At 44.1% G+C, this 15,013-nt stretch overlaps 1 protein-coding gene across 7 annotated transcripts in view; it reads left to right on the top strand.

Annotated features, from left to right (window-relative positions):
- Window positions 1-15,013, top strand: part of XPO6 (exportin 6) — a 103,388-nt gene that overhangs the window by 20,500 nt on the left and 67,875 nt on the right. For all 7 annotated transcript variants that reach the window (XM_043560239.1, XM_043560235.1, XM_043560234.1 and 4 more), the window contains exons 2-4: window positions 10,360-10,450; window positions 13,715-13,827; window positions 14,637-14,834. In XM_043560239.1, coding sequence (XP_043416174.1) covers window positions 10,360-10,450; window positions 13,715-13,827; window positions 14,637-14,834 — 402 coding nt within the window. The remainder of the gene's footprint in view (window positions 1-10,359; window positions 10,451-13,714; window positions 13,828-14,636; window positions 14,835-15,013) is intronic.

Here is a 15,013-nt window from a genome sequence, read left to right on the forward strand (position 1 = left end):
TTGTCCTTTGACCCAATTATGTCCTTGTAGTATTTTTCCCCACTTTGGTGCAGGATCTAGCCTTAGAATCGAGTATCGCATTTACTAGTCATGACTCGTTAATCTCCTTTAGATTTGTTTTAAAGTTTGGAAACCAGTGCCCCTGTCCATTAGTAGCTGATTGGTGGTTCTTGTTTTACTGTATTGTCCAGTATAGTACATGGATAGGTTTTCCCCAGCATTAAAACATACTGTCCTCTCTGTACAAGATGTTTCCTCTGGCTGGTCCCCAGGGGGACAGACAATGCTGCCTCGACCTTCTCACTGCCACAGTGGGACCAGTTGGGCTTTCTGGCCCAGATGCCTGGCCGTTTTCCTGCTTCTGCCTCCCAGTCCTCAGCAGTAAACAGACCCCTTTTGTTCACGGGAGAGACAGAATCTGACCCAAACCCGAGAAATACTGTGCAAACCCAAAAAATGCTGGGAGGTATTTTTTGCCATTGATCAGCTTGACGGTAGCTTTCGACTAAAGCAGAAAAGTACCTTTTAGTGATTAGAATTATGCTTAGATGCGGCTAAACCATATGTTTTAATCAAATAATTATCTATATGACGATATTATACAAAGTGATATCTGTCGTTACTCCCAAAGGGCGAATATTTTCAAAGTTAAGCTGTAGGCAACAATGAGGAGCCCTTCTGAGGCAAACGCAGAACTTCATTAAAAAAAATTTTTTTTAAACGTTTGTTCATTTCTGAGAGAGACAGAGAAAGAGAGGGAGAGAGAGAGGAGCAGAGAGAGGGAGACACAGAATCCGAAGTAGGCTCCAGGCTCCGAGCTGTCAGCACAGAGCCCGACACGGGGCTCAAACTCACGGACTGTGAGATCATGACCTGAGCTGAAGTCGGATGCTTAACCGACTGAGCCACCCGGGCACCCCATGCAGAGCACCAATAGTTAGTTCCAGACATGTGTTCGTGGAGTCATGGTAAGTGCATCTGCTCTGGCCTTGCTCTCCTAGAACATGGTGCGTCTCCGTTTCTTTCTTGCAGTAGAAAACCGTTTTTCCTGCAACTTCTGTACATAATTTTTTTTTTTTTTTACATTTATTTATTTTTGAGACAGGGAGAGACAGAGCATGAACGGGGGAGGGTCAGAGAGAGGGAGGCACAGAATCTGAAACAGGCTCCAGGCTCTGAGCTGTCAGCCCAGAGCCCGACGCGGGGCTCGAACTCACGGACCGCGAGATCATGACCCGAGCCGAAGTCGGACGCTCAACCGACTGAGCCACCCAGGCACCCCTGTACATAATTTTTGAAGTTATGCACATCTGTAGTCCCAGACAACCCCTCTTCTTAGCGTTGTCTCTACTTTCCCGTCACAGATGGGCTAAGGGACACCCGGACTCGGGCACGGATGCGGCTGAGTTGGGAGACGTGGCTTGCGGCGCGTGCCAGCTGCGTACGGGTGAGCCAGGCACTCGGCACCCCCGGCCTCAGCGCCTGCGCTTCTGACGGCTGGACTTCAGAGGTCCAGCCGGTTTCAACAGTTTGCTTTTAGAGAAGTAAAGCGAGATTTCTACTCATTAGGTTGTGTTTAGGGTTTTTTTTTTTTTTTTTTTTTTTTTTTTTAGGATAGTATCTGCCATTTGAGACACACAGAGCAGAGACAGGAAAGGAGGGAGAAGACCTGTGAATCCCTCCTGACCAGGGCTTCCTCTCCAGGCTTTCCTGCTTTCTGGCTTTTTGAGCCGAGTGACTTCAGAGGGGCCACATAGATGTCACGTTGTTGATTCCCGTCGCACATTCTTTTAAGCTGCTTATTCCGTCTCATGCTCTGACAGGCCTGAAGGCCAGAGGGCCTTCTTTCCTCATCTGTTTCCTCTTCCGTGAAGAAGAGTGTGAGGGAGAAGGAGTGTTCTCTTCAGAGTCGGAACACCCACGGTAATCCTGTTAGCTTCTAGAAAGTTTGTAAGAGATTGAAATGTCTTCACTAATGGCATCTGTTGTAACGCATCAGGTATGCCTCGCGTACTTTCGAGCCTTGGTCAGAGGCTAGTGCGGAATCCTTGTTCTCAGAAACCTTTCTATACAGGCAAATAGAGTGATAGCATTGTTCTGGATATGCCACAGGATATTTGAGTGGGACTCTGGGATGCTGGTCCTCATGTTTCTGGGTTTGGCGGCAAGGAGGCCATGAGCCCAAGTGCAGGAGGCTCATCTGAGTCACCTCCTGGGAGGAACATACTGGGAAAGGTGCCAGGAAGCTTGATAAAAGCTTCTTGAGAAAAGAGTCATTTTTTCCCCCCTGGTATTGATTTTGTAAAAAGATTATGCTTCGGTGGGGGGCATTTTAGAGGCAAGTAGATAAAACATTACAAATTTTAGGTGGGGTTTGAGAAACCTGCCATGTACGTGTCTTAAGTTAAGGACCAAGCACCATATTATCCGCTTTGGGTCTCAGTGTCTTTTTAAGATGAATGGTTAGCATTCTCCCGTTTTTTCCAGAAATGTTTATTGAACGCATGTGAGTCCGAGGCCTTAAAGGGGGAATTTTAAATAGTCACGTGTATCTTAAATTCGGAAGGATTACAAGTATTCCTGAGAAACTAAAAGTGATACTGTCTCCTTGTTCCTTTTTTTCTCCTGAATTTGGACTGTAAGACATTTGAGCACCAGTCCATGCTGGATGTGGTAGAAAATACAAATGTGTTAGGCAGAGTGTCTTCCCAGGCATTTTATGTTCTGCTTATGGAGAGGCCCACTACCTATGAAGTATTAGCAGTGACAGATGGGGCTTTCAGCCCTTTATTCCTGGCATTATGTTCACCGTGTGCTTCACACAGATTATTTAATCCTTAGAACGATCCCATGTGTTAGGTTCTCTTATCCCCAGTTGTGCACAAGAGGAAAAAAAGTGACAGATTAAATAACTAGGCCGAGGTTGAGGTGCATTTGGGCTCAAACCTGAGGAATGCAGTCTCGGAACCCGTGCGCTTGAATTGTGCCGTGCTGAACTGACCAGAGAACAGGGCCATGGGCAAAACTGTTGGTACTGATTGCAAGAGATAAAAACACGAGGTACACACAGCGAAGGGAGCCATGCTGTGAACTTTCATTTTGTAAGAAACGTCATGAAGGTAGAGCTATGAATTGCAGACCCAGGAGCAGGTGCAGGATGGGAGGAGACACTTGCTGGGGAGACCATGCGTGCTCAAAATGGAGGGATGGCTTCCTGTGGTGAGTGATGGTGAGTCAGGCGTGCTTTCCTCCTTTCATCCTAGTAAACTCTGCGTTCTTCAAAACCCAAAACGCATGTTCTCTGTGAAGCCTTCCTTCTCTCCCTCAGACGGAGTTCGTTCCCTTGGGATCCGGAAGCCATTTATACATCTGTCACTACTGGATCTCGTAAACCATCCTGTTCTACTTTTTTTTTTTTACCATAGGCTCTCCCCTTCTCTCCCCCCGGCTACCTCCAGTCCCTTGAAGTCAGGGGGTCAGTCAGTCTTGTTCATCTTAGTCTTATCGATATTCATCTCCGGGGCTTAATGCAGAGTCAGTTACTTGGTGAGCATTGGGCTTATTTGTTTGTTGAATGAATGGCTGAGTTTCTCAGTCCAGATTCAAAGGCCCTTTAAAGCTAGATTTAGAATAATTGGGACAGAGAATCCATGTTTAGAAGAATTCATCTGGTGGCGAAGCACAGATTGGACTGGAATTGGGAGAGCCGACATCAAGGCAACCAGGGAAGAGAAGTTATAGTAATCTAGGCAGGAGGGGATCAGGGCCTATAGACGTGATGAGGGAAAAAGTGCAAATCTGAAAGACAGTGTAAAGCAAGAACCAGGTGGCCTGGTGATCTTAGAAGATAGAAGGAAGAGTCAAAGATTTCAGATGATGTGATCCTTCCCTTTTCAAGTTTTCCTTGTAGTTAGGCGATTATGGGTGTTGGTTGACTTTGTTGCTCCTTAATAAATGAGTCAGGAGTAGGTAGGTCTCTGAACCACTGAACCGTGAGCAGTGCAATAAAAGGAACAGATAAAGTCAGAGCAGGCACAGCTGAAAGCTCCTCTGCGCTGCAGATTTTTAACTCTTTGTGGAACAGAAAACTTTATTTTAGATAGATACATACACTCCGAGAGAGTTTTCTGAGCCAGGTTTATTTTCTCATCCTGCCTCAGGGTTTTAGTTTGCTACTGAGGTAAGCCGAGGAAGTCTTGGGGAAGTATACACAGGCTTCTGGGATTGTAATCCTTCATGCTGTCCCCCTAACAGCTCTGAAAACATAGGTGATGGTTCCCAGCAATCCAGGAGTCTCCCACTCAGACCTGACCTTCAGGCCCCCAGTTGCTCTCAGTAGTTGTGCTGAGAGAGGAAAAAACACAACTTTTAAACTCACTGGCTGAACATAACAACCTGAATGCTAAAAATAAGTATGCCATTAAGTTTTTTAAATGGTGTATGTATACTTGCAGAAAAGTGCACAAATCCTAATGTGCATCCTGTGTGCTAACACTCAGATCAAGAAAACAGAATGTTACCAGCATCTCAGAATCCCTCTTCCCCAGAGGTAACCACTGTTCTGATTATTTTGCTTGTTTTAAAAATTAACATACAACGAATAATGAAGAGTGTGTTTTGGCTTCTTTTTACTCAACGTTGTGTTTGTGAGATTCATCCATGTTGTTGCATGTGGCGATATTTATTCATTCTTATTGTCTTATAATATTTTCCTGCTGAATGAACCACAATTTATCCATTCCACTGGTGATACTTATTTGGGTTCTTTTGGCTTTTTTGGATATTATGAATAATGGTGCTGTGAACATTTGTGTACAGTTTTTTTGATACACGTGTACCAATTTCTGTTCGAGTTCTCAAGGAGTAGAATTGCAGGATCATAAAGGATGCATGTGTTCAGCTGCCAAGGGTTTTCTCTCTTAAAAAAGTATTTTAAATTCCAGTATTGTTAGTATACGGTGTTACATTCGTTTCAGGTGTACAATAGAGTGATTCGGCACTTCCGTGCGTCACCCGGTGCTCATCGTGACAGGTGACCCCTTCATCTCCGTCGCCTGTGTCACCCAACTCCTCATGCACCTCCCTTCTGGTAATCAGGAGTTTGTTCTGTATAATTAAGAGTCTTGTTTCTTGGTTCTCTTTTTTTCCTTTGCTCATTTTTGTTTGTTTCTTAACTTCCACATAGGAGTGAAATCATGTATTTTTCTCTGACTGATGTATTTCACTTGGCATCATACTCTCTGGCTCCATCCATGTCATTGCAAACGGCAAGATTTCTTTCTTTTTTATGGCTGAGTAATATTCCATACTCCTCCATACCGTTTTCCACAGTGGTTACACCAGTTTGCATTCCCACCAGCAATTCATGAGAGCTCCTCTTTCTCCGTATCCTCGCCAACATCCCTTGTTGCCTGAGTTGTTAATGTGAGCCATTCTGACAGGTGTGAGGTGGTATCTCATCGTGGTTTTGATTTGTGTTTCCCTGATGACGAGTGATGGTGAGCAGCTTTTCATGTGTTTGCTAGCCATCTCTGGCTTCTTGGGAGAAATGTCTGTTCATGTCTTCTGACCATTATTTGATTGGATTGTTTGTTTTTTGGGTGTTGAGTTGTATCAGTTCTTTATATATTTTGGATGCTGACCCTTTATTGGACATGTCACCTGCTAATTATCTTCTTCTGTCCCGCCGTTCAACCACTGTCTGAAGTGGTTGTGCCAGTGTATGCTTCACCGGCAGCAGTGTGTGCATGTTCTAACTGCTCAACAGCCTTACCAACTCTTGTTTTGTCCTTTTAATTTTAGCCGTTTTGGTAGATGCATAGTGCCGTCATGGTTTTAATTTGCATTTTCCTGACAACGGATGAGGTTGAGCACTTCTTTTCTGTATATGCCTAACATTTTTTATTTTTTATTTTTTATTTTAGAGAGAGTGCAAATGGGGGAGAGAGAGGCAGAGCGAGAGAAAGAGAGAATCTTAAGCAGGCTCCATGCTCGGTGTGGAGCCTGATGTGTGGCTCGATCCCGTGACCCTGGGATTATGACCTGGGTGAAATCAAGAGTAAGATGCTCAACTGACTGAGCCACCCAGGTGTCCCTAAATAGGCTTTTTGAATACCTTCTTAGAATTAACTATTTGTCAAAAAGTTGAATCCTTTGTTTTTCCTTACTGATTTGTACTCTAAGTCCTCTGTTGGAAAGTCCTCTGTTCCCATTTTGTGGCTTTCTTTTGCGTGCTCTTCCTTATGCCATTTGATGAATATTCTGATTTATCAATCTTTCCCTTTGTTTAGTGCTTTTATGTGTCCTTTTCAAGGAATTTTTCCCTACCCCAAAGTCATGAAGATGCTCTACGTTATCTTTTAGAAGCTTTATTATTTTCTCTCTCACATTTTATATCTGTTGTCCAACTGTAATTGTTTTGTGTGAATGTGTCTTACTTGGTTTTAATTTAATCTTGTCTTTCCTTAGTTCTTCGAGATCCGGATCTTACATCCCAAGCACAAGCTGGGAAGCAGTTGGGTGTATTGAGTCCTGAGTGTGCTTCATAAGTTAGTCACTACAGGGCTTGAGTAGTCTTTGGGAATTGGAGCCTGCTCTTCCTACCACATCATGGCACGTGGGTTTTGTTTTATGTCCTTTGTTCCTTCATTACTGGAAAGTGAAGTCTGCACGGAATCTTACCACTTCCTTACTTGCCTTTAATCCCTAAACCCACAGCAATCTGGATTTTGACTTCATCCCCTCCTTGAAACATCTGGCAAAGGTTCCAGTAGCCTTCTTGCCAGTCGGGAGGAATTCGCCAATATCCTTCGAGCTCTCTGCCGGTCTTGAACCTATCTTTTCTGTCTTTACATCTCTGTTCTGTGTATATGACTTTGATCTCCTTTTTGTCTCCTGTAAACTTTTACATAGTTTCATTTTGAAATCCAGTTGGAAAAGCCTCATTAGAGATGTTTGGACAAAGCCCGTAAAGCCTGAGGACATGAATCTCCAGTTTCAAAGGAGGCCTACCACTTCAATTTTTTGTTTTGGTTTGTTTTCATTTGGTATTTAAGACCAAATAAAAATGATAGCGGCCATAACTATGAATTAGGTAATTCTTTAGAGTTTACATAGTAGCTTTACGTGGGTCATTGTGAGGTAGGTGTTAATATTGCTGTTGTAGAAGTGATTGAAAATGTAAACAGCATGCTATTTGTTTTTATTGGCAAGCTCCTGGTGATACTACTGGGTTAGGTTTTGGAGTCTCGTTTTTCGTGTAACCGTCACTCGGTGGGGAGCATCCATCCTGTGATCCATGTGGATGCTTTCATCTGTCCACTTTTCTGTTGGAAGGTTAGCTCGGGTTTGGGCAGTGAGGGTGGATGGGACCGGGAGTGGAGTTAGAGGTGCGTTCTTTGGAGAGATTGTCCTGAACTTGTCCCAGCAGCATTTAATACAAGGCTGGTGATTGTCAAGTTCACAAACTTGTCCCTGAAGAACCAGTACAAATTAGACCTTGGTGGTGGTTTGCCTCAATGTGCTGAGCTCGAGTGTTTTCTAGGATCTACCCTGACATGATTCACTACAAGAAAAAGTTGTGGAGCAGGTGTGATTTGAGGATGTGTCCTTAATTTTCAAGGACCCATTTGACTCCAGAGGAACTACTGACTTATTTTTAACTCAATAGATGACCTAAGTTCAACAGGTATCTCTTAATTTATGTTAAGTTTTGTTTTTTTGCCAGTAAGTTAAATGGTGAGATTTTCCTTTGATTCTTTCAGATCTTTCCCACAGACTGTTTTTATTTTTTTATTTTTTTTAATTATTTATTAAAAAATTTTTTTTTTTTCAACGTTTATTTATTTTTGGGACAGAGAGAGACAGAGCATGAACGGGGGAGGGGCAGGGAGAGAGGGAGACACAGAATCGGAAACAGGCTCCAGGCTCTGAGCCATCAGCCCAGAGCCCGACGCGGGGCTCGAACTCACGGACCGCGAGATCGTGACCTGGCTGAAGTCGGACGCCCAACCGACCGTGCCACCCAGGCGCCCCACACAGACTGTTTTTAAAACAACAATTTTTTTTTTCTTTCACAAAACATTTTTAAGCTTGCTTGCTTGCTTATTTATTTATTTATTTATTTATTTATTTATTTATTTATTTTGAGAGAGAGAGAGGGAGGAATCAGGGGAGAGGCAGAGAGGGGGAGAGAGTCCCAAGCCAGCTCTGCACTGTGAGCACAGAGTCCGATGCAGGGCTTGAACTCAGGAACCATGAGATCTGTGACCTGAGCTGAAAACCAAGAGCCTGATGCTCAGCCGACTGAGCCACCCAGGTGCCCCAACAAATCTTTTTTTTTTTTCCCCCCCGAATCAAATGGGTATACCAAGTCGATTTATGAAATAGATCAAAGCATTCTTTTACTTACATCAATTCATTTTAGGAATTTGAATATTTAGCATTTACTTAGAAAGCGAGAACAGTGAGATGTTTCGATCAACACAAAAAGTTGAAAACCGGTTAAAAAAGATTGTGGGCTATCTTAGTCTGACCTTCTGGTTATTTCTCCATTTGAAAAAAAAATGTGTGTGTATATGTACGTACACACACACACACACACATTTAAGTAGGCTCCATGCCCAGTGTGGGGCTCAAACTCATGACCCCAAGATTAGGTCACGTGTTCTACCGATTGAGCCAGCCAGGCCCCCTAAAATACGTAGTTTTTAATAGCTTAATTTGCAGGGGCAACTGAGTGGCTCAGTTGGTTAAGTGGTTGACTCTTGGTTTTGGCTCAGGTCACAATATCATAGTTTGTGAGTTCGAGCCCCGCATCGGGCTCATTGCTCACGGCTCAGAGCCTGCTTCGGATGCTCTATCTCCTCTCTGCCCCTCCCCCCAAGTCGTGCTCGCTCGCGCTCTCTCAAAAATAAATGTTAAAAAGAAAATAGCTTAATTTGCAATCCAAGGATATTTTTCAGTTGAACTGATGCATCGGTTTGAAAACAGAGTAAGAGGGGCCAATCCTGATCATAGCTGTAAACTTCAGACAAATCCCAAGTGCTATAACTATTGTACAGTAATTCCTCACTCAGCCATTATGACACATCATGCAGCCGTTCACGTATGACTGCGGCATGGGAGGGACAGCCGTGCCTGGCACTACTTGAACGTGACCCCTGTGTGCTCTGTGGTGTGCTTGTGCATGCCAGTTGATGTGGACGGGCTGGTGTAAGCCTGACTCGGCCCCTGTAATTGGTACCAGGCCCAAGAAATGCCGGTGTTGCCACAGAGGTGGCCCCAGTTCCTCAGGGTCTTCAAAAGTCGGTTGCCAAGTGGAGGCCTCTGGTAACATTACAGATTGATTACATAACACATTTGAGTGTGGGGTTGCTTTAAAATGCAATTTTTATCATCGGCTCTTAACTGTGGGGACAGTGGAGAGGATATGGAGGAGGGAGGAGCGGGGAGACTAGAATGAAGAGATAAGAAATCAGAACTGCTCTTGGCTCTTGATGGTCTCTGGGTATGTAATGCCAGCGCAGATTCAGAAATGGTCTAGGAATGCTCGCCTTCCCGCAGATGGGCAAGTGAAGGAGGGCGGACCCAAACTCATTGCTGCAAACGATGCCCCTACATGAGTGCGAGAAGAGGGAGTGGGCTTGGAGCCCCAGACGGAAGAGGGAGACGGTGGGCTCTGGGGCTGAGAGCACCTCCCCTCTCATTCTCCACCTGAGCGGTTCTGCCCAGCGGTTGCCTGTCTATGGGTCCGTGGCTGGGATGTGCTGATTGGGGGTTGCTGCTCAGTGTGTTTCCTCGCTGCCTTCGCCTTAGCCTCTGGTGGCTGCTCATTCGAGATGGACAGTTGTCAGAACGTGTGGCTCCTGAAGTGCCTTCAACAACAACCCCCAGGAATCCATGCAGCAGTTTGATTGCAGTTGTTGTGAATCAAAATATGGCTAATTGTTTAGACTTGGGGCAAATGTATAGTGGACAGGAAGTCTGTAGGGAGCCCTGACCTTCTCCCTGGGTCTCTTCTGCCTGTTCAGTCAGGGCCAGGCGCTGGTAATTTGCTTTCGATATACTTCCAGAATTAAATTTTGAGTCATTTGTTCCCTTTGCCTTAGCATAAATAATTGAAAATCGATTGCACGGTAGCATGGATATGTAGAATACACTCAGAATTTGGGTTTTGAGCCAGCTGGGAAATTCCCTTCAGGTTTTCTGAATCCCGTGTATTTGAAGAATGTTGAAAGAAGATGTTTGAGGAAGTAAATTACTATTGCTGTTGAATGTGACCTGGAGGGAACTGAGGAAAGTAGAACTGGAGACACAGTTACTGATTTTTTTTTTTTGTTTCCTAAATACGTTTGTTAGGCCTCTGAAGAAGCCTCCCTCAGGGCATTGGAAAGTCTGATGACAGAATTCTTCCACGATTGTACAACCAACGAAAGAAAACGTGAGATAGGTAAGTGAAGTGCTGAGCGTCGCCGAGAGTCCTTTCAAACACACAAAGTGTGTGGTGAGGAGGAAGGAGTCGGTTGCCTGGGCTGGTCAGGCCTGCTTGTTTCCCCCTAAATTCTTGGCTCTTTTTTGGCTCTTGTTTTGCTGGTCGGTGGCGTCTGTAAATCAAGGGCTGTGGTTCACGGAACCCGCCATAATCCACGGTGATGGGTTCTCTCTGGCCAAGTGTGGAAAACCCCTCCCGCCGCTCTCTTCTTAATTTCAGCAAAGTTGAACTTCTGTCACAGAAGCCCGTGACTGTTACCTTAAGAAAACAGCTCCTAAAAGTGTCAGAACGACATGGTTTTGGTGTGTAGAAGTCCAATCCAAACCTCATCTGGTGCCTAGAGGTCCTTTATGTAACTGGTATTCCCTTGGGGGCTGCTGCTACATCTTTATCTCTAGGATTGTCTCCCCCATTCTGCAAGTTGTGATGAATAAAGGCTTCAGACAACAGAGATGAAGATATAATTACCTTGGGTCTCCTGGGAATCTCAGCACCTTCTAGAATTTCCTTTTGAATTTCATATTCATTTACATGAGCATTATCCATTGAAGCGCACTGTGAACTGTCAGATCTCTGCCTCAGAGACATGCTGCACTGTGGTCCTAGAGCACTCTTTTCCCCCCTCTGAGTCCTCACTTAACCCCTGAACTTGAAAATGGAAAATGTTTTCTTCTCTGTCGCAACCTAAAAGCTTTTCCCTCGGATGTTTGACTGCTGGGTAATAACTTTACATTCATTGTTTTCACCTCCAGGGAGGCCTTTTTGCGTGTCTCTAGGACTCTGGAGGCCCATTTCTCTGCCCCACTTGGCTTCTCTAAGTCATGTTGGCCAGTTGGGTGTTGTGGCTGATTTCTGCCTTTGGTCCAAGGTTTGACTAAGGTCTGGATTTCCAGGTAGCCAGTAGACCTTTGGCTGCAGCCCTTTTTCTCTCGCTTTCTTTGAGCATCGTATCAGCTTCTGGTAGTTGAACTTCTTACTTTTACTTTTTTTTTCTTAATGCTTATTTATCCTTGAGAGACAGAGTGTGAGTGGGGGAGGGACAGAGAGAGAAAGAGAGGGAGACACAGAATCCGAAGCAGGCTCCAGGCTCTGAGCTGTCAGCACAGAGCGCGACGTGGGGCTCGAACTCACGAACCATGAGATCATGACCTGAGCCACAGTTGGACACATAACCAACTAAGACTCCCAGGCGCCTCTTTACTCTTCTACTTTTAAACTTGGTGCTCTCTTTTGGGCCTGCCCCATATATGCCTGTCTTTTCTGACGGAGTGTCTGTAGAGAACCAGAGCATTCATCAACAAGGGATCGTTGTTAGTTTTATGCTGCCAAAGTACGTTATACATAACAGTAAAAATACAACTGGTGATTTTTACCAAAGCAGGTGAAGGATCTTTCTCTTACATCAATCTGCTATATCCCAACACTAATACCTTTGAAGTCCTATTTTTAGCTTATAATTGAAGTGGTTTTGGTCTTTCTCTCAATTAAAACAATTTTTCTTTAAAAGTATTTATTTATTTTGAGGAGGGGAGGGACAGAGAGAGAGGGAGAAAGAGAATCCCAAACAAGCTCCACACTGTCAGCACGGAACCCGATGCAGGGCTCGAACTCACACACTGTGAGATCGTGACCCGAGCTGAAGTCAAGGGTTGGACCCTTAACTGACTGAGCCACCCAGGCACCCTGGGTTTTCTCTCAGTTTTTGGTTTGCCAAGCAAATATTGCTCACCTTCAGTGTTCATGAATTTAAAGTGGAACCTCTTAACTAAACTTGTATTCTAATCTGATTTTAAAATAGCTTTAAATAACCAGATACTACAAATGTCTAATTTAAACACAGGCTAAGGAGAGTCTTCAGGGGTTTGGTTCTATATGGTGGGTGTGTCTCAGTTGGCTTCTCTTTGTACCTAGTCTTTGGAGCTTTGTTTGAGTGTGTGGGCTGGAACCGCGTGCTTCCTTTTCCATACTTTAGGATAAACTAAACTAACTTTCCTGGGGAGGTGGCGGAAAGGAGGCGCGTTATTAGTACTCTAGAGGTACAGCTGTTAGCAGGGAACCTCAGGGGACAGTCTGGTCATTTTCACAGTGGAGGAAGCCGAAGCATCAAAGAGGAGCAGTGATCCCTCGGAATCAGACTCCATGAGTGAGCAGCACAGTCTCCAGCCCAGTGTTCCTCATTTCTAGCCAGAGCTCGTTCTTTCCAGTTTGACTCCTGCTCTGGGATTCATACAAGCTTTTACTTAACCGTAAGGCTACTACAGTGAGGTCTTCTGCTAGCAGAGCAGTGATCTTAGGGTCCTTCCTGCTTTTCCAGGGGCTTCCTCGAATCTGTGGGGGTTGTTTGCCTTTTATTCATCCTTTTACTCTTCAAAATTTTTCTAATTTTAAACTTCCTTTTTGACCTTTTAAATTTATGCTTATTTTGATTTAAAATTTTTTACCCCCTTTGTTTTGTATTTCATGCCCTGTGTAGCAGGTCAAGATGACTAAGGGGCAGTGTGTTCGGAAACGTGGTGACAGACTTTCAGTGCTTGCTGTCTTGGGCTTCTGGCTGGTGGTACCAGCAGCCTCAGGAGGGGGAAAACCGTTTCTAACTGATTTGATGTGGACAGTGGTAACTCCCATGATTGCTACTCTTACTTACAGACCGTTTTTCACGTGGTAGTTTAGAATGAAACCAAACGAATACCAAATACAGAGAATTAGCCATCTGTAATTCTCTGGCATTTTTTTCCTGTCCTGTGTTTATAAGGTTAGCCTTAATGTTTTCTTGTCCCGCTTCTCTAGCCATCATTTTGTGTGTGTTTGTGTGAACACTGTTGAGTCCTGAGGAAATACATATAGCCTGTAACCCAGAGGAAACAGGTTAACAATTAGCCTTCATTTATAAGGTAAAATGATACTTTGATCACTGTCTGCCCACACTTTAGGCTAAGTAAGAACTTTATCATTGAAAGTTTCTCTGCCTCAATTAGTGCCCTTAGGCTATTGGATTGTAGATGGCTGAACACATTGTCCATGTTCATTGTCACCTCAGAGTCAGAAAAATGTTGTACAGTCTGTCCTTTCTATCTCGAAGACGCAGCTGGATTTTGCTATTGTTTTGGGGGCCATTCAGTTATATGGAGAGATGTGTGTTTAAAAACCTGATGAGACAGCCCAGCCATGTGTTAATTTCATGTCTTTTTCATAGCCTTCTTTGTTGCTATTTAACTTTTTCAGAGGAGCTTCTTGATAACTTTGCCCAGCAAATAGGAGCCTGGAGACTCTGCCTGTACTTCCTCTCCAGCACCAGGAATGACTATGTCATGATGTACAGTTTAACGGTGTTTGAGGTGAGTTGTCAGATGCCTTTATACTGTTCTGAAAAGTCTTTTGTAGTCACGACGCCAGGTCATTGGCACTAGACTTTAGCTTTGAGGTGCAGCTGACAGGGAAACAGCAGTAGCTCAGCTCAGGGACTTCCTCCCACACGCTGCCCCCATCAAGATGTCTGGCTTCTGGGGCACCTTTCCATCTTCAACCCAGAAAGGTGAGGCAGGGCTGGTTTGGTAACGTGTAACTTTGCCTTCCACGTCATCATTTAAAAGAGAAAGGTAATGAAAGAGGAACAGTTTGGGAGGAGAGGTGATACCCATAATGCTGTTACCCAGCCAGAAACATTTTCATTTATTTTACCTCTTCCAAATTTTGTCTTCCTGTGTATATCTTTTCTTTTTAACCTAATTATAATCATGTTGCTCATGCCTCTTTGTATTCTGCTACCCCCCCCCCCCCCCCATTTAGCCTTTAAATTATATTCCTATATAAGTGGTTATACCATTATTCACCAAGTGGTCCTCCTGTTGTTGAACATTAAAGTTGTTTTCTTCATTTTTTGGTGGCCATCAGAGACAGTGGTGTAATAGAAAGTTTTTGCACATGGAGCCTTTTGTTTCTGTGAAGTTATTTAGTGGATCTTTCGAGGATGGGATTGTTGTATTATAGGGTTTGAATATTCCTAGTACTCTTATTGCTAAATTGCCCTAAGCCTTTGTTTAAAAGCAGGGTCTTTTGTTTGAGATGATGTAGCTAACCGTTGGATGAAAGCCGGTTATTGTTGTGTACAGATGGTTCACTTAGAAGACGTGTATTTGTCTTTCAGAATCTGATCAATAAAATGTGGCTTGGGGTCCCATCTCAAGATAAGATGGAAATCCGTAGCTGCCTGCCCAAACTCCTTTTGGCTCACCACAAAACCTTACCTTACTTTATCCGGAACAAGCTCTGCAAAGTTATTGTTGATATTGGCCGTCAAGATTGGCCCATGTTCTACCATGACTTTTTTACGAACATTTTACAGGTAAGGATATACCTAAGGAAACTTCATCTCATAAACTGTTTGTTTGTAGAAGTGATTATTTCCTTGTCTTGAGGGGGAGTTTTCAGATTAGCATTTTGGAACTGCAGTAGTGAGGTCATCGTGGGACAAATTATCCACTTTGTGTTCTTGAGACATGTACCTTTGTGCTTGTTGGACGG

Source organism: Prionailurus bengalensis, chromosome E3 (assembly GCF_016509475.1).
Source record: "Prionailurus bengalensis isolate Pbe53 chromosome E3, Fcat_Pben_1.1_paternal_pri, whole genome shotgun sequence".
NCBI classification, from domain to species: domain Eukaryota; kingdom Metazoa; phylum Chordata; class Mammalia; order Carnivora; family Felidae; genus Prionailurus; species Prionailurus bengalensis.